Source organism: Cibotium barometz, chromosome 30 (genome assembly GCF_041138505.1).
Source record: "Cibotium barometz isolate CiBa-2024 chromosome 30, ASM4113850v1, whole genome shotgun sequence".
NCBI lineage: Eukaryota > Viridiplantae > Streptophyta > Polypodiopsida > Cyatheales > Cibotiaceae > Cibotium > Cibotium barometz.
This window is the reverse complement of record NC_141075.1, coordinates 37,130,137-37,148,996: the sequence shown is the minus strand read 5'-3', so window position 1 is coordinate 37,148,996 and position 18,860 is coordinate 37,130,137. Positions and strand designations below refer to the sequence as shown.

The following is an 18,860-nucleotide window of genomic DNA, read 5'->3' as shown; positions in this document are numbered from 1 at the left end:
TGGGAGAAGAGACAACATATTTGTACCCATAGTGGCTATCAACCGCTCGTTATGGAGTTGCATAGCTTCACATTCAAGTCTTTCTCGGGTTGCTTGGTCAGCCCTTCTTTGGTCTTCTTCAACCCTGCGTTTGGCGTCCTCAGCCCTTCGTTCATCCTAACGTCGAGCTTCTTTGGCCCGTCATTCTTCAGCCTTTTTGGTGTCTTCTTTTTGCCTTTGTTGCTCCATGATGAGGAACTCTCTCTCCAATTTTGAGAGCTCTTTTGGCTTTTCAACTGCTTCCTTGGCTTTTTTAGCCGCCTCCTCAACTTTCTTTTCTTTGGCCTCTATATGTTGCCTTAGCAATCTGTTATGCCCCAAGAGTAATTTGATAAAGTCTTTACTGTTTTGCAGAAGCATTCCTGTAGTAGTGGTGGTGTCTTCCTTGTAGATCTCTCCTTCCATATCTTCTTTGTAGCTTTCTGACGATGTCTCTTCTAACATTGTGGAGGCTTGGATGATTTTTCTGGACTGCAATTTTACCATCCACGGAATGCTCTCACTTTTGGGTAGCCAAGTTGGGTCACGACTCACAACCTGCAACTCTCATACCAATGTAGCATGCAGTAGGTTGATCATCGTTACGCCCAACAAAGCCTTCTTTATACCCGTGAGTTTATGCAATTCCATTTTTGAGAGAGAAGAGAAGAGAGAGTGATAATACAGTCGACATAGTATTGGGTCCCAATTACCCATTGAAGGGTCCCCCCTTGCAACAAGCAAGAGTATTTTCTTATATTTCTTTGGGGAAATTTGTACACTAAGTATGAATGATGACTGAGGATGAAGTAGACCAAACACAAGCTGAACCATATGCTGATCAAGCTCCTTTGAATAGCTCTTCGATGACCACTATGCAAACTCAGAACTATGGGATGCACATATGTTGGTTGAATGCTGAAGAAACTCTTCACGGAGGCCTTGGGACTGTAGCACATCAAAGTGCTGAATGCTGAATGTATGCTCAAGAGGCTGGAGGCTCTAGGCACACATAAATGCTTGTAGACTGCTTGTAAACTGATTTGATGAGAATGATTTATGTTGTGGACTGAACATTTACTTTTATATGCATTTATGCAGCTGGTCGGCTATCTTCATGCTGCCAGCCTGTTGCGATGGGACAAAAAATGCTCTTTTACAGCATTAAATGCTGTGCAAGCTGTCCCTTTTGCCTTGCTAATGTTGGCCGACTGGAGCACTTCACGACCTGCTGCTCTTGCAAGTTCTGATGCTGACCAACTAAAGCATGTTTGCTTCTTATGCTAGGGTACCCATATGGTTGCTGACTACTGTATGGAGTCTTTATATGGCTGCCATACTACCCATGTTGCTTTTCTCTGAAAAGATGCAGGGGAGAAGAGAGCTTGAGCTCTTGCAAGCGCACACACACTCACAAAACCCTGAAAGGGAACACATAAGGTGAGAGGCTGAAAATCTTCTTCTTCTTCACACAACACTCAACACACCATATACAAAGATAAGAGTACATGCCATATGAAATGGTACTCAACCAAATACATACTAGGGTTCTCTATAGTGTGAACCCAACTAAATGAGCTGGCGCTATAATTATGCCAGTCTTTAGAATGGCTGTCACATAGCCTGTCATCCCACTGGTCGCATATCACCCATGATCTCACCAACCATGCCAGTGGTGTAAGTGTGGGCCTATCCCCCAGGCGTGTTAAGTTGGACGCGTGGGAGACAAGGACTTTAGAGGGCATTAAGGTGGATTTTGCATGTCTTCCCTATTGAATTGCCTTATGGTTTGCCATCTAATAGCTCAGTGGATCATAAGCTTGATTTTCTTATGGAGCCTTAGCCTGTGTGACTATCGCACCTTACAAGATGAGCTAGTTGGAAGAGGAGGAGATTGCTAGACACTTGTTGAAATATCTTAGGATGGGACAGATACGCGGGAGTAAATCTCCCTGAGAAGCTCCAACGCTTTTGAAGCACAAGAAGGACGGCACTTGGCGGATGTGTGTTAATTCAAAAAAGTTGAATAAAGTTGCGATTATCATGTGAAGTATTGCCCTGCACATTCAAAAACATATGCACTTTAGGATTTGGTGCATTCACATTATCACGCCTCTTCCATAGAGAATGATTTGATAGATAAGTTGCAGGGTGTGCTACCTATTTTACGAAGATCGACCTTCGTATTTGTATATCCGAGGAAGAAGTCCTTTAAGATAGGTTTTCGTACACGGTATCGTCATTACGAGTTTCTCGTATTAGATGCCAACAGTTACACAATAGGGGACTACCTTGTTCCGGGGGGGTCTGACCTATAACATTTGTGGTTGAGAGTGATGCCAAGGATGATGCGATAAGGGCTATCTTGTTCGAGGGGGTCCAACCTATGGCATTTGAAAGCAAGAAGCTTGATGATAGCCAGGTCAAGTGGCATGCCCAAGAGAAAGAATTGTATGCGATTGGTTATACATGCATTGAAAATTTGGAGACATTATTTGTATGGATCCAAATTTGTTGTCTTAACTAACTATGAGTCGATCGTGTATATTTGGGATAGAGCTGAGTTGAGAGGGAGGAAGGCACGGTGGACAGAGCTTATGTAGGACTTTGATATGGAGATTAAGTATAGGCAGGGCAATTTCAACCAAGTTAAAGATGGTTTGAGTCAGGTTGGGGAGGTGAATCTTTTAATTTTCATCAAAATTATTGCCGACTTGTATGATTCCTTGAGAGGGCTGTGTCAAACCCGATGGGCATTTTAGGCAAGAAGCTCCACAGTTTTAGATGAAGACTCAGGGGTCACACCACCTGTTAGGGTGGCTGGTAGTCAATACTTAATCCAGAATGGGTTATTGTTCTGGGATGATAGAGTTTGTGTACCGGATTGAGGTGAGATTAAGAAAAGGATCCTTTATGAATGTCATGACTATCCTATAGCAGCAAGTCATCTAGGGATACAACAGGCCTATGATTTTGGTAAAACAGACGTTTTACTGGCCTAAGATGAAAGCAAAAGTCCAGGACTATGTGGCGAAATGTCATCAAAATAAGGCTGAGAGCCTTAGCTAGAGGGTTGTTACATCCTTTGGAGATTCCTTTTGAGAAACGGGAAAGTATTTCCATGGATTTTATTATCGGATTGCCACGAACCATGCCATCTGGGTGGTGGTAGACTGACTGACAAAGATGACGAGGTTTTTACCTACAAGGTCAATCGTTAGAGCAACTGATTTGGTGCAACAATTTGTTAAGCATCTTTTCAGGTTGTATGGATTGCCTTATGACATAGTGAGTAACAGGGACTCCAAGTTTTCTGGACACTTCTAGCAGCTAGTCTTCCAAAAATTGGAGACTATGCTGAGTATGAGTTCCTCTAATCATCCTTAGTTTGATGGGCAGACGGAGAGATTGAATCATGTTCTGGAGGATATGCTTCGTGCATACGTCTCCAAGCGACCATCTGATTGGGAGAGGCACATCCCAATGGTCGAGGTTTCCTTTAATAGTGCTAAGCATTCGGGTACTAGTTACAGTCTGTTTATGCTAATGTAGGTTACCAACCTAGATCTCCGGTAACTATGTCAAGACTTAAGAGTATAAAGGTTATGCGGCTAAAGGTTTCTCAGCCGATATGTAGGAGATGCTAGTTAGTGCACGGGAATCTATCAAAAGTGCTTAGGATAGAGCATGGGTTTAATGCTAATAGGAAGTGTTTCGCTAAGGGAGTTTGGGAATGCTAGTATATCTACGGATACTCAAAAGTTCTAAGACGTTGCGGGTGGAAGGTTGGGAAGTTATCCTCTAGGTATTGTTGACTTTATAAGTTAAAATTGCCTCCGAATGTAAAAGTTCATACAGTTTTTCATGTCAATAGACTTAAGGAGAAAATGGGAGCAAGGATAGCGTTGTTACAACTCAAGAGCTGGTAGAAGTTCAAGATTTGTCCTTTGTTCCACATAAACCAAAGCTTATATTGGATTTCAAGGAGAGAAAGCTTAGGAATAAGTTGATCCCTGAGTATAAGATCAAGTGGAAAGATAGGGTGGTGGAGAACTTGACTTGGGAGACAATTGCTAGTTTAGAGCGGAGATTTTGAGATTAGGGAGAAGTCCGCAAGCATGCTACAGGTGGCTAGGGTTCATTATTATTGATAATCCATGGTTACTGGATGGTTATTTATAGCGGCACTAGTCACTATATAAGTGAATTATGGGTTATTGTGTTATAAGACTATCTTACTTGTGGCCGTTGGTATGTGCCTAGACCATAGTACTCTCACTCATGCCATGGACATGGCGATACATAGGCGGTCTTGCTGAGGGTCCTTAGGACAAACTCTAGTGGTATGGGACACCAGGGCTGACTTGGCTTGGGTGATTTGATACTTTATTACCCTGCATTAATTTATTAAACCAGCTTATTGTATTTAATGTGATTAGATGACTTAACGCTCTAAGATTAAGATTTATAAGTGTAAACTAGCAATCAAGTTTTACCAGCCTTGACAATGCAGTCGATGACTCTGTTATAGTATGCCACTCCTTCCGTGGACAGCTCTCCAGTGGCATCTGCAATAGGTAGGAGTGTAAAAAAGAAAGAAATTATCATTGAATATGGACAAATGCATTTAAAACGTATTTGTGGGGGATATTATGCTATGGATAGATCTTACTAGGGAAGATGCGAGTCCACGCGATGGAAAAGCGGAAGGCATTGCATCCCATGCTCTTCATCACCTCTACATATTCCTGGAGATCCAAAGCAATTCAAGCACATGAGATTTGGTGCCATGAACATGAATACCTAAAACAAGGCTTTCAAGGTTACTTGGTGGAGATCGTAGAAGTTGCATGCAATGGTTGGCATATCTCCATTCATGATCTTTCCTGCATTCAAATATCCATGCGTTGTTATAAACTCCCTCTTTTGACAAGTTGATACATTCGAATATCCATGAGTTGTTATAGACTCCCTCTAGTAATTTGAAAATTATCACTCGAGAAATTTTTGAAAATTAAAAAGATTTTACTACTACAACCCTTGAAATTTTGAAGGTATTCATATCTTCAACTCAAATTTCAAAAATTAAAAAGATTTTACTACTACAACCCTTGAAATTTTGAAGGTATTCATATCTTCAACTCAAATTTCAAAAAAGTAATTTTCAAAAGTTAAAGTTGGATTTACACTAAATGCTGGTTTTTTTTCGAGCGGGTGGTGGTTCACATGGTTCACCTACCTGTGCACTAATGTGAATAAAGGTTACCCCTTTTGTATAGATATCGTACTTATTGTAGATAAAAAAAATAGATAGAGGATGATACCGTCCGTCCCAACACAACTGAGTTAGTGTAGTGGTCAAACTAGGTTATGAGTTCAAGTCCCACTAGGCTCTCTCATGTTATAAAGGGACACCTATGCTCGCTTTATGTGTTTGGTTGCTCGGGCTCTTGCCCCTTGAACACTCGAGTGACTCCTCCTCCTCGGGTGGTGGATCACCCGAGATAGGAGGATCCATACGAGACCCCTCCGCTGTTCCAGCGCTCGACTCATCGCAGTGGTCATGGGATGCCTAATTCGTGGCTCTTGCCTGATAGTACGTGGCCCTTGCCCGACCATGATAATTGGCTAATTGTTGTAAGGGGAAATCGACTCCACCCACTTGAGTGGGCCCCGGGTGTGTACGGAAAAAAAAAAGATAGAGGATGATACCAGGTAGTTGAACGAAGTCGTCCCAAATGCTCATGCCTTTGCCACCAGCACAACCCTCCACCTGTAGCATGCGAAAAGCAGCATAAGATCTCGCTAAAAAATAACTATTAAAATCTCCCAACAAATCTACTCTCTACTAATAACACCTTACTCTTTTTTCACCTGGGAGAGAAAAGAGGCCAGGGAAAAGGGAGGATTTTTTTAATTTCAAATTTAATTTTTTGGAAGTGCGACTTGTAAGTGAAACCTTAGAAAAGCACTGTTAAGCACTGTTAATTCTTGAAAAAGTCCCAAAAACAACATTTTGGCGCCGTGTTATTTGCTAATATTAAAATCTCGCTTGCATAATAATAATAATAATAGAGCGGCGTGGTGACCTGTAACGCACTGGTAGCTGTTCCGAACACGAAGCCGGCGGGGAAATCCTCCCGAGAAAGGGAAGCCTCGGCAGCGGACAAGTTCTCCACGTGCGGATGCTTGTTAGAGAGGGCGGCTACGGGCGGTGACACAGAAGAGGAGGAGGAAGACGAAGCCATGGAGAGAGAAAATTGAAGCCCAGTACTTTACTAACACACACTGATCACCCCTTCCGAAGCGATTAACTATTCACACCAATGGCCCCTTCTTGCAGCACACGCGTCTGCCAAATGGTGCACTAGCGCTGTCCTCGATTATTATTTAACACCCGTGTCAGCACACGCGTCCGCCAAATGATGATGCCCTGCAAAACGCATACATAAGCCAGGCGCCAAAATGGAAAAATATTCCAGAAAATCAAATGATGAAAAAATACCCATGAATAAAGTGATCTTTATGAAACACTATCGAAATTATGATTTTTTTTATCATCTTTTTTTCTCTCTCTCTAGCAAGAAAGAGAGTTCTATTAACTATGAAAGAATCAATACAAAATCATCGCTGTGACCGTAAATCGTCATCACAAAGTGTCAACGATGCCAAGAGAATCCACGAGAAGAAGATTGTTAAGAATCCTACTATGGGATTGATCATGGTGATTAGCAACGTAGATTAAGCATAAACTAAGGTGGATTAAACCACACCAAGAACTCATGACTAGAGAGAGAGAGAGAGAGAGTGTAGCACACTCAACACAACTCTATTGCATATGCATAATGAACCATACAATGTGGCTTCTAATATAGATAGCCACCCATCCAACTTTACATGTGGCACTCTCCTTTCCACATGAGTGGCCAAAACTCACACAATATCTAGCACTTTTAGAGAGCTTTCCCACACGCATAAACCAAGCTTACATATTTCAACACCCCCTCTTAAGCGAGGTGCATCTCACTCACCCATCACCCATACAATTTAGCATTGCCCTCATGCAATGAGTCTCTCAACACTCCCCTTCAATGATAAATTGGAGTGTCATCATGTGGCTAGACACATGATGACCCACTCTCATGTGTCAACGTGCATGTGCCATACCTACCCAACATAGACACCAAGTTCGTTTGAGCACCACTTGCTTGGCCGAATCCACCCTGGTCCTTTTTGAACCACCGTAGTGCTCGAGAAAGGGACCAACCCATACACACCACCACTTGTGAAAGCCGACTACTCTCACAACCATCGCGAAATTCATCGAGACTACACACATGCATCTCCACTCTCTTAGATATTTTGGAAAAAATCTCATTCCCGTTTGAAAAATGGGATCATAGTGAACTTGTCCAAAATTTTATCAAAACCTCCTCATGTGACATATCATTAGAAAGATCTTGAAGAGTAGAATCTAGATCTACAATCTCCGACACATGATGTTCCCAAGGTATTCAATCTCTTTTTGGAAGAAATCACTCTTGGCATAGAGTTGATTCTCCTTCAAAAGGTTGAACACTTTCTCTGAATGCCTTTCGTGCTTGTCCTCATCTTTACTAAAGACTAAAATATCATCAAAGAAGACAACCACAAAATTCTAGTGCTTCACGAGTATACGGTTCACTATATGACTAAATGTAGCTAGAGCATTAGTAAGTTCGAATGGAATTACTAAAAACTCATAATGACTCGTTTGCGTGCGAAAGATAGTCTTTTAGACATCCTTTTCGGCCACTCTAGCTTGATGGTCAATCTTGGAAAATATCTTAGCTCCTTTCAACTTGTCTAAGAGATCGTCTACATGGGGTATATGATACCTATTCTTGATAGCATTCTTATTCAACACTTGGTAGTCTATACACATGCCAGATGTTCCATTCTTCTTTTTTACAAGGAGAATGGGTGCTTTGTATATTGAACTACTAGGCCTGATAAGTTTTCTATCAAAAGTAAGTCATGTATCTGATTCTAGATCTCTTTTTTCTCTAAAAAGTTTACCCTATGAGGAGCTCTACAAGGTGGAATGCTACTAGGGATAATGTCTATCCTATTGGCTTGTAGTCTCAAATTAGGCAAACCTGGTGGTATTTCATTTATGAAATAATCCAAAAATTATGAAATAAATTGTTCATGCCGCCATGAGTTCTTAGGAGTTGGTTTAGAAGCAGTAAACTCGTTAACCAAGACTAAATAAAACTTCTCCTTTTTCCTCATGGTTGGGTGTGACTAAGGAGTGCACATCTACTAGATTCTCTTAATCCTTTCAGATAGACACGCTCATCATTGAAAACAAATGATAAATCAAGAGAGTTGTAATAAATGCGTGGGTTATGCTGTCTCCATGGCATACCGAGGATAACATACGAATGCAGAAGTGCAACGAGAAATGTGTGGAGTTTCTCATAAGGTGCAATGAATAATACAACATCTTTAACTTCCCTAGTGTAATTGTATTTAGTTCCTTGGAATGCAGTTTTAATTTTGTACTTAGAAGGAACAACATCTAATTTAAGATCATGCACAAAATTTTCAGAAATAAAGTCATGTGTACTACCATCATCATGCAATATACTTACTTAATTGTACCTTTCATTTTAAGAAGCATATGAGAATAGATTTTCTTTTCTATGAGTTTAGACTTACCTGGATTATTGTATTCATCTTCTTGCTCAGAATTATCCTCTTGATCGAGCGGTGGATTGCTTCTTATTCTCTAGGTAATTGATTACAATGTGTCCTTGTTGTTGTCTGTAATTATAACATCTTATAATTTTAGGTACGGAATCCTTCTTTGGCTTCACATATTAACTCTTCGTGTTGTTGTTGGCACCTCATTTGTCATTGTTAGAAGCTATGCTTCTATTCGCATTGGTATTTCTATCAAACTTATGAAAAGGAACAAGATTTTTAAATTTGTTTTAGTATGAGACTTCTATGGTGGTTTGTTCTTCCTTGGTGCTCTATTCTTTCACTCACAATTGTGGGCTAAAGAGATAGTTGTGGATAGAGAGTGTGGTTAAAACATGTTGATCCCAGCTCGAAGTGTAGGATTCAATCCGGCAATGAATTTCTACTTTTGGTCCCTCAATCGCACGCTCTCAAATGGCTTGAAGTTGGATAAGTGTTTGTTAAATTTATCCACGTGTATCTGCACATTTATTTTAATCAAGTTGGTGTAGCATATCCCATTGTTGACAAGTCCCAGGTTTGTATTGAGCTAGAAGAAAATTTTGTTTGATGAGCTTTTGATTTTTTTTCCAAGTCCTTGGTTTATCTCATCCTTGCTTGATGGAATTCCACCATAGAGATGCACTTTCAACCAAATGGTTGGGAGCACATTTGACTTTGTCTTTCTCACAACAAATTCTTTCCCAGAAAAGTAGTCATCAAGTTGACTAAGCCATGACAATACAATCTTTGGTTCCTTCTTACCATCAAAATTTTGAAAGATGAATGCTTTACGACTAATCTTCTTGCTTTTTTATTCTTCTTTCTCATGAAAAGTCTCTTGGGTGGTACGCTGCATGTCAAGTTGAGACTCAACACTTTGTTTACAGAGGTTAAAATTAGGTGGAAAGATAGGGAAATAGAGGATTCGACTTGGGAGTCGGTTGAGAATGTTCAGCATAGATTTCTTTCTTTTCATTGCAAGAGTGAAATGTTTTGAGAGAGGGGAAGTATATTATGTGCACATTATATGTGCATATACTAGGAGGCTAACCCACATTAGGCTTGTGAGCATGGGAGCATGGGAACAAGCTCTAGTGGAGCATGGGTTAGAACTAACCTTAAGGGTTGAGGGTCAAGAGTCACTTGGGTCACACATAGGAATGGAGAGTCAAGAGTCACTTGAGGGCCCTCCTATATAATAGGGGCATGGGGCACACTCAAGGGAGGCTAGGTTATGTTATGTTCTCTTGTGTAGAGGATTGTATCTACTCTCATGCCATTTCACACTACAGCTACATGCTGCTGGATTTGAGTCATACCTCTTGGTGGAATGGGACATCAAGATAAAGGTATGAGGTACTTCATTGTAATTCATGTGTGCATCCCTTGGGCTTGGGGGTGGTTGGGTGGATGAGTTTATGCTTGGTTTATGCATGTTTATGCATGACAATTATCTAGAGAGATCTTAGGGTTTTAACAAATATCCAAGCTATGGTTGACATGGAAGTCCACCTTGGTCAAACAAAACACCTTCTGTGAGGTGGGTAGGCCACCTTCAGTGCTTTCCACTGCATTGCAAAAACATAAAAAATATGAAACATATGCTAAAAAGATAAGCACACAAAATGGTTACATAGCAGGTCAAGCACATTACCTGTGTTGTCCCTCAAATTCTTTGATTTCATGTGGATCTTCGTGGCTAACATAGCTTAATTTTTCACTAGTGATATATAGGCTTCTTCCTTGTTTGACACTTCTACCCACCTGATGGTTATGTTGTTCTGCTTTTTCCTTTGTCTTTTGTCTTGTTTGTCTTCTTGCCACAGTCGACTACCTACTTGGCTTCTTGTCTAGCCTAGAGTCGCTTAAACCAGTCATGTACCATCTTTGCCTCTCTCATGAAAATGGGAGTCCTAAGATCATTTCATATATATTTAGGTTGTTTAGAAGAGTCCATAATAACGATGAAGGTATGTTTAATCCAATGTTTGAGAACCTTGATCTTTAAATCTCCTAGCATCCCAATAGGTTTGGCGACAGTTTTGGTAGCCATCTTGACAATGATGTTTGAAATTCTAGACATGGTTTGGCCATCTTCTCCCAACATTGCTTGGTGATTATGCTCACTCTTGGACCACCATATAGGACTCCTGTTATTGTGATGCCCTTGGCAGTTGGTAGTAGTGCGTTAGACTCATCACTTTAAAAGTATTACCCTCATTTGTAAGGTGGAATTTGAACCATAGATTTGGTATTTTCTTCTTCCATTGGGACTATTGATTTAGGTGGTACAACTCAAGGTGTCTCTATTATATATTGGAGATGTGCCTTATGCATGTTAGCAAATGGTGGTAATCCAGCATCGAGTTCTCCATTAACAAGAGCTCTCATTGCTTCACACAATTCAGGATCTCCACTTAATTGGGTGGTTATAGTTGTACTAGTTTTTGAAGCCATAAAGTCTAACAATTCAAAGATATTTAGTAGTGCATTCATGACCTTTCCATGAATAGGTGTTGCTAAGACTGGAAAATCCATCTCCGAAGAAGGGCTCAGGGTTTTTGTACCTTGAACCAATCAAAGATCAAACAACATTCAAAGGTATGACATATAGATTTTTTAGGATCTGACTTTGAGTTTGATTACTTACCCCAATCATGTTTAGGGGTTTGATGATGGGTCATCTCGTGTGGCCTTGTCGCCACAATCTTGTTGGGGTAGTACTTAATCCAATGATCAATGCCACAATAGTTATAAGTAGCCCATGGCATGTTTGAGGGTACCGCTTAGTTGAGTTAAAGAAAACTTTAGTTATAAGTAACCCATGGCATGTTTGAGGGTACCTCTTGGTTGAGTTAAAGAAAACTTGAGAGGGCATTCCAAAACTCGATGACAATGGTAACATTGAGGGTACCACTTGGTTGAGTTGAGGAAACTTTAGAGGGAATTCCAAAACTCAATGGGGACCTTGACAGTGGTGGTAACATTGAAGAGGCATTCTTCTAGCTGTGGCATTAATATCCTGGCCCCTTGCCATTGTAGTTTTGTTAGTTGGTAAACTGGCTTGACTCCCTCTCTCCCATCCACTACATAATAATCAGGATGAAGCTCTATGGGGTCCTCAAAGATGTGAGGGTGGGTTCGACATCTATCTCATATTCTTGGTAATTAATAGGCTCCTCATCAAAGCTTACTTGATTAAGAGATGTCACCATTGGTGGATGTGGTTGTTTTGTGGTCCCAAGAATGGTGGAGGTAACATCACATTGGGTGCATGGTGCATGCCCTTTGATAGGAATTGTTACGTGGGATGTTCAACCATTGCTTGATTTGTTATTGGACTAAGGGTTAGCATTTGTTGCGGTGCCGGTAATTCTAGATGTGGTCTTGTTGTATTGGCAATAGCCTGTAGGCTTGTTTGGAAATCTCAAGCTTCATGACCATAGCACACACAAAATGTATAGTTACCATTGTATCAAGCTCTTAAAATTGGACATTCACTAGTGGTATGTCCCTGACGGGAAATGAAACACCAATGTATCTCTCTCCTTGGGTACATGTGTGCATTGTCCGAAGCTTTGGTAGCCTTCATTTCCTCTTGGAGGACTTTTGAGAAGGCTGTCCAAGTTATTTCCTCACCGCCGCTAAAGTATTACCTTTAGCTATAATTTTTACAGTGGTGGTGTACGATCACTAGCTGCTAACATAATAGACTTAGAATATGAAGCTCTTACTCCCTGTATCATCAAGTTATCCTCAAGCTGGATGGCATTAGTTGTGATGTCCTCCCAAGTGGTGATACCTCTAATGACCAAACCAATATGAATATGTTCATGTTTAAGCTCGTGGATAAATTGATTAAGCAGTTAATTGTTGGAAAATCACTCATGTAGAGCACAACAAGAGTTCAAATGCTTAAGACCAATAATAAAATCTCTCACTGACTCATCTTCTTCTCTCTCAGCTTTGTGCAACTGTGAAGCAACATTACACAAAGCTCCCTCATGCACAAATTACTTTGGGAATAACCTTCAAAGCCCAGTAAAGATTGCACATTCTTCAATTTGCAGAGTCTGATGCCAATAACCAACCTTGCCATCTAGTGTAAGGCTAAATGTATTGGTTTTTGCAAGCTTATTCCTCACCTAAGGCCTCGAGACCTTGAGGTGTCTTCTAGGATCGCCCTCTCCATTAAACTTGTGCAAAAGCTTTGCAATTTGTGTAGCCTTTCTCGAGGTACTCTATTTGTTATCTCTCATGATGGGTCCTATACTTTTATCCATAGCTCTCCCCAAATGCTTGCGCTCAAAGGCTACTAGATCAGTTGGAAGGGTTGCTGCTCGCGGTATTGGTATAATAGGGGCAACATGTGGTATGAAGAGTGATGCCTACAGGCATAATGGCATGAATCCCAGAGGAGTAATATGAGTCTGATAGGTGAGGGTTGTACATGAATTCCCATAGGTACCTGATGGCATATGAGCCAAGGGAACCACTAGTCTAGTCATTTGTCAGGATGTCCCCCTTGCTCTAAGGTACATTGGCAAAGTAGAGGAAGATGCAATGAATCGAGGATCTTGGGTGAAGCTTCCTCCTTCTACAGACCTAGCCGATGAAATGGATGTGTTATAGGGACTGCCTGTAATTGTGGTTACCATAGTTGTAACCGAGGGCACGAAACTAATGGGAAATCTTGCATGGTTGGTCATAGGTGGTTCCATTATGAGTGGTGTAGAACTACTTACCACAAAGTCTGGAAGTGTGCTAATAGCATCTTCGGTTGGTGCCTCTCTACCACGGTCTCGGAATGTGAAGTTTGTGCTTGTAGATTCTTGGAGTCCTATGTAACCTAGAGGAACAATAGTAACAAACCTCTCTACTACATCTCGGAATGTGAACTCTGTGCTTGTAGATTCTTGAAGTCCTACATAACGTAGAGGAACAATAGTAGCAAACCTCTCTACTACAATCTTGGAATGTGAAGTATCTGCTTGTAGATTCTTGGATTCCTATGTAACCTAGAGGAGCAATAGCAGCAAGGGGACTTGGTCCATTGTGTAGCCAGGTGATACTATAAATGTAGGATCCACTGCACTCACAGGAGGTGTTAACATTTCTCTCATCGTTGTGGGCATTCTTTATTTGGATGTCCCGACTTGAACGATTAGTCTTTGGATCCTTTCATGTTCAATGATCCTATATACTTATTCATAGATACCATGTAATCATTCCTCCTCTGTTGTGGCCCAAGATATTGATTGGACAATCCCTTCCCAACTGACACCATAAGCTTGGTATATGTGGAGAAATCCACAAGAGTCTCTGTCGATGTGTCATACTACCAATCATTTGTGAGAAGATGTTGATCAAAGATTTGTAAAGTGTAGCTCTTTCCCTGATTTAGACGTAATGTTATTAGATTGAGACTATTAGGGGTAGTACTGCAGTCCTATCTTGGGACTCATTTTGGGCATACTGGGCTGTTTGGGCTGCCAATCATTGTTATTCCACTTGCAAATTCTTTTCTCTGCAGCCTAGATTAGTGCCTATATTGCCTACACTTCTTCTAATGTCCCACTATCAGGCATAAGAACTTGTGTAGTAGTAGGGGATGCTTGATGGTCATAGGTTACAACAGGTGCAATAGGAGTTGTATGGACAAGGATATCAATGTGAATGCTCCCTTCTTGTTGCAACATGAACGCTCCCTTCTTACAACGATGAGAGTACAACAGGTGTCTCTCTGGAGTTTACCTCAACTCTTTTATCCTGGGTGTATTTTTTTGGCAAGCATTAGTGAGCATTTTTGAGCAAGCATCTTTTGGCAAGAATTTTTTAGCGAGCAATTTTTGGTGTTTAGGCAAGAGGTTTCTCTCTCTATCCTTCGTGTATCCATCAAAGACACCATATTATGATCTAAAACTTCCATTATATTCCAAAGCAAATTTACAAGACCATATCATTACATGATAAACATCTATGAGAAGTTGAACACATGCAACAATACATGAAAGCATGTGTGTACAGAATGTTCTTTGCTTCCATGGGCCCATTGCAACTTATTTACAAAGGCATTATATTATGATCTAAAACTTCCATTATATTCCAAATAAAATTTACAAGACCACAACATTACATGACAAACTTTGGACACAGCATTACATTTGAGTGTATAAGAGTGCATCATATCTAAAACAATATATTTCTTTCATTACAAGTGCTGGTGGAAGAAGGAAGGTTGTATGAGGTAGGGTTCCTGTCCGCGTCCAACTGGTATGGAAAGGTTCCCTCTTGGAGTTTTAGCTCTAGGAAGATATCATCGTCCACCTTGAAACATGAACAATCTACAGCTACCTCACCTCCCCGTTGTTGAAATATACAAGTGAATGGGTGTGTACAGGAACAAGCCCTTAGCAAGAGGCTGTAAAAGAGAGTATGTAAATGAGTGAGAAGCAGTGAAAAGGTGAGAGGTATCTACTAGGAGAGAATAAAGGGTAGCATGAGAAGTTCTAGGATGTGTGGAGATATTCTGGGAAAAGTGAAGAGAATCAAGCAAAAGAGGTGGAGTGAATCAAGGAGAGATCAGTGGGATTAGATACTTGGCATCTTGTGGATGTAAACACTATAAATTGAGGCATTGGCCTAATGAGTATTTGTTGGTTTTTGAGTATCCATGCTTACATTAAGCTATCAGTTAATTGCTCACTAATCTTATCTTAGTCATCATCTAATCACTTTGCCAATGATGTTGATTCTTACATTTGATCCACCATAGCTCATCACTTTGCTTGCATTAAATATGATTAATAGGATAATTAGCAAGATAATTAGGCTAAAAAATTAGAGTAATCCTAAGCTTCGCTGTGTGCTGGTGATGTCAGATTTGTGAAATTTCTCAAGAAGAAGTGGCATATCAAGCTCTGCATCAAATCTACAAGTGACTTTGGTAAAATAGAGATTAAGCATTCAATGTTTGGTCAAATATTTTGTTTCTTGGCTTGATCCTCTACTAGACTAACTTCTATTGATGCCTTTGAAAGGAGTTGAGCTCATTTGAACTCTAAGGCCCCAGATCTGGCCTCCCTGCACACTCTGTTTTTTGCACACAAAACAGGGGATTGTTTTGCTAATTAGTGATTAATCACCACTAATCGCTATATTTTGGTGCAATTGAGGGTTTAAATTTACCATTGGGTATCTGATACAGATTCCTATCACTTTAGATTGCAATTCGGAGATGGTTTGATACTCCTACCATTCAATACAGATTTGTTACCCTTGGCTTTATGTAATTTATGGTGAATTTATGCTGATAAATCTATTGTAATCGTTACTTAAACACTAGATTTGAGTTGTAAAAGGGTATACACTGCCCTTGAATCTTGAATTGGATCAAGAGGTAAGACCCCCTTCACATCATCATGAGCACGACACAAGAAATAGCTAAATTTAAGGGGGAGTAGTTTTATACATGGCAAACAAAAACCATGTATTTGCTTATGAGGAAAAATCTGTGGGGGCTAGTTGAGGGAAGAGATGAATGCCCAGAGGTGATAGGGGAAAATGAGTGGAAGAGCAAGAATGAGAAAGCATTAGGACTCATTGCACTCAGTTTAAATGATGAAATCATTCAGCACATCACAGCAAGGATACAATGGGCAAAAGATGCATGGGATGAACTCAAAAAATTATTTGGCACTCAAGCAAAAAATTCAAAGATAAATCTGCTAATGCAATTCTACAAACTTGATATGAAGGAAAGTGAACAAATGCAAAAGCATTAAGCAACTGGCAGCCACATTGGTAAGAAGGTAGAGGATGATGAGGCACTAGCAGTGCTTCTGAAGAGTGTGGACAAAGGAGAATATGAAAATATTGTGGCAACCTTAAAGAATGTACCTGAATTGAAGCTGCATGAGATAGAAGGAGCTCTACTAGAGCAAGAGACCAAGGTCAAAGAGAAGAAAGGGGTGGACTCAACATCTGGAGAGGAAAAAGCATTCTGCACCCGAGGAGGATTCTCACGAGGACGAGGACAAGGAAGAGGCAGGGGAGGAGGAAGGACCTTCACAACTGTGGGAAGCCAGGACACATGGCAAGAGACTACTACACCAAACCCAGTTTGAAGGAACGACATTATCGGCAAACTTCATGGAGACTCCTAAAAGGAAGTGGAGTCAGATCATCTTTTCTGAGAGAGAAAGAGAGAGAAACCCCACAACCCAATGTAACCTGCCCAACAGAGTAAAACCACCGCCACCGATGATGTAGGCCATGTGGTAGATGTATGTGTGATCACTTTAGTCAAGGTCACGGGCACTTGTAGTAGCCTTGGACACATAGAGAGAGAGAGTGTCAACAAGGACTATGAGTTAGGGACTTGAGGCACTGGTCGCTCGCGGGCCACCAAGTAAGAGGGAAACTTGGTATAGGGTCCAGGTGTGCTAGGATTGTTCACTTGAGGGGAGGTGTTGAAATATACAAGTGAATGGGTGTGTGCGAGAACAAGCCCTTAGCAAGAGGCTGTAAAAGAGAGTCTATAAATGAGTGAGAAGCAGTGAAAAGGCGAGAGGTATCTACTAGGAGAGAATAAAGGGTAGCATGAGAAGTTCTAGGATGTGTGGAGATATTCTGGGAAAAGTGAAGAGGTGGAGAGAATCAAGCAAAAGAGGTGGAGTGAATCAAGGAGAGATCAGTGGGATTAGATGCTTGGCATCTTGTGGATGTAAACACTATAAATTGAGGCATTGGCCCAATGAGTATTTGCTGGTTTTTGAGTATCCATGCCTACATTAAGCTAATCAATGATGTTGATTCTTGCATTTGATCCACCATACATTTTAACACCCGCCTGGTTGACTGGATGTACTCTCACTGGGGTTGTTAACCCATGACGGACATTGAGATGTACTATGTTTTACGTCATTAATTTAAATATTCTGAGTCATGGGCCGGGCTTGTCGGCACCATATGTTAAGGATAAAGGGATTGGGTGATCGGGAAGTCGTGCCCTATATGTAGCCCACTCCCCAAGGAGTAAAGTGAGCATGTGGGATAAAGCCCTCACCCTTTCCTCCACAAGCAAATAGGCTTTTGCCCCTTCCCCCCAAAGGAAACGGACTGTTTTGAGAACTATAGGAGCTCTAGATAGGCGAACATGGTGCTGTAAAGCACACTAGGACCCTTTAAACGATACGCTCGTTTTGAGCTATCACACGCCCTAGTCCAGGTTCGACCATAAGTAAGGGGATCAAAAAAGGGTTAAAAACAATCTAAAAACAAGTAAAAACGGGGTGCGAAACACCTAAGAAACCACTTGTGTGAGTTTCAAGGGTAGTCACCAATGCACATAGGGTACCCACGTCACATGCATCTACGCTCTGGTCGGGTGCTGGAGTCCGAGCCACTAGAAAGCGTTTCAGTCTATGCAGGCTCACACCATCCCTCCACGTTGGCATCTTGGCCTTCGGCTGGAACCCAAGGGAGTGCAACCCAAGATCCACGAATAGTGGATAGTGACTCGTCCTCTGACTCAGAAGCCATGGAAGGACACCCTACCAAGAACCCTGAGGAGACAAGCCAAAACATGCCAGTGTGGGCCCCACAACCCGGATCTGGCATGTTTAGTCGTCTAATAGAGACCTTTAGTAGAGCTACACGCTCTGAGCATGCGACAAGCGAAGTAAATGAGGAAGGAGGGGTAGTAGATTCGCCATTCACATCTTATGTGGACCCTACCTTCCCAAAGAGTGTCCATGTGGATATTCTACCCACTTCGTTTAATGAGGGCCCTACTGAGCTACCACCTTCCGATGCTCTTCCTAAAGTAGAGGTCCCTAGAAGCCAATCCATAAGAAGTGACATTGCGTCCACTTCAAGAGAACCGTTTGGCACACCAAGTCTAGATGGGATATTTCTCAATGAAAATTGGGAATATGATCTACACACAGAGACTCTAACTGACCTATACACAGGTTACACATACCATGTAGGTTGGTTTAGAAGTCCTACGGTCTACATCTAGCGCCACTAATCTAGAAGAGCAACAGCAAATGATATGTGAGGTTATTCATAGAATTATCCACATTGAGAGGCAAAATAGGGGAGTGGAC

General features: G+C 41.2%; 1 protein-coding gene across 3 annotated transcripts in view; it reads right to left on the bottom strand.

Moving 5' to 3' along the window:
• The window catches only part of LOC147621442 (beta-glucosidase 24-like), a 53,829-nt gene extending 47,316 nt beyond the window's left edge, over positions 1–6,513 (bottom strand). For 2 of the 3 annotated variants that reach the window (XR_015269829.1, XM_086824177.1), the window contains exons 1-5: positions 6,108–6,513; positions 5,731–5,791; positions 4,846–4,904; positions 4,691–4,766; positions 4,515–4,586 (exon numbers count right to left, since the gene is read on the bottom strand). Coding sequence is in view for 2 of the 3 variants with exons in the window: in XM_086824177.1 (XP_086680303.1) it covers positions 4,515–4,586; positions 4,691–4,766; positions 4,846–4,904; positions 5,731–5,791; positions 6,108–6,266 (427 nt within the window). In the remaining variant the exon portion in view is untranslated. The remainder of the gene's footprint in view (positions 1–4,514; positions 4,587–4,690; positions 4,767–4,845; positions 4,905–5,730; positions 5,792–6,107) is intronic. The other variant, XM_086824178.1, reaches the window with a different exon arrangement.
• Positions 6,514–18,860: the final 12,347 nt, after the last annotated feature.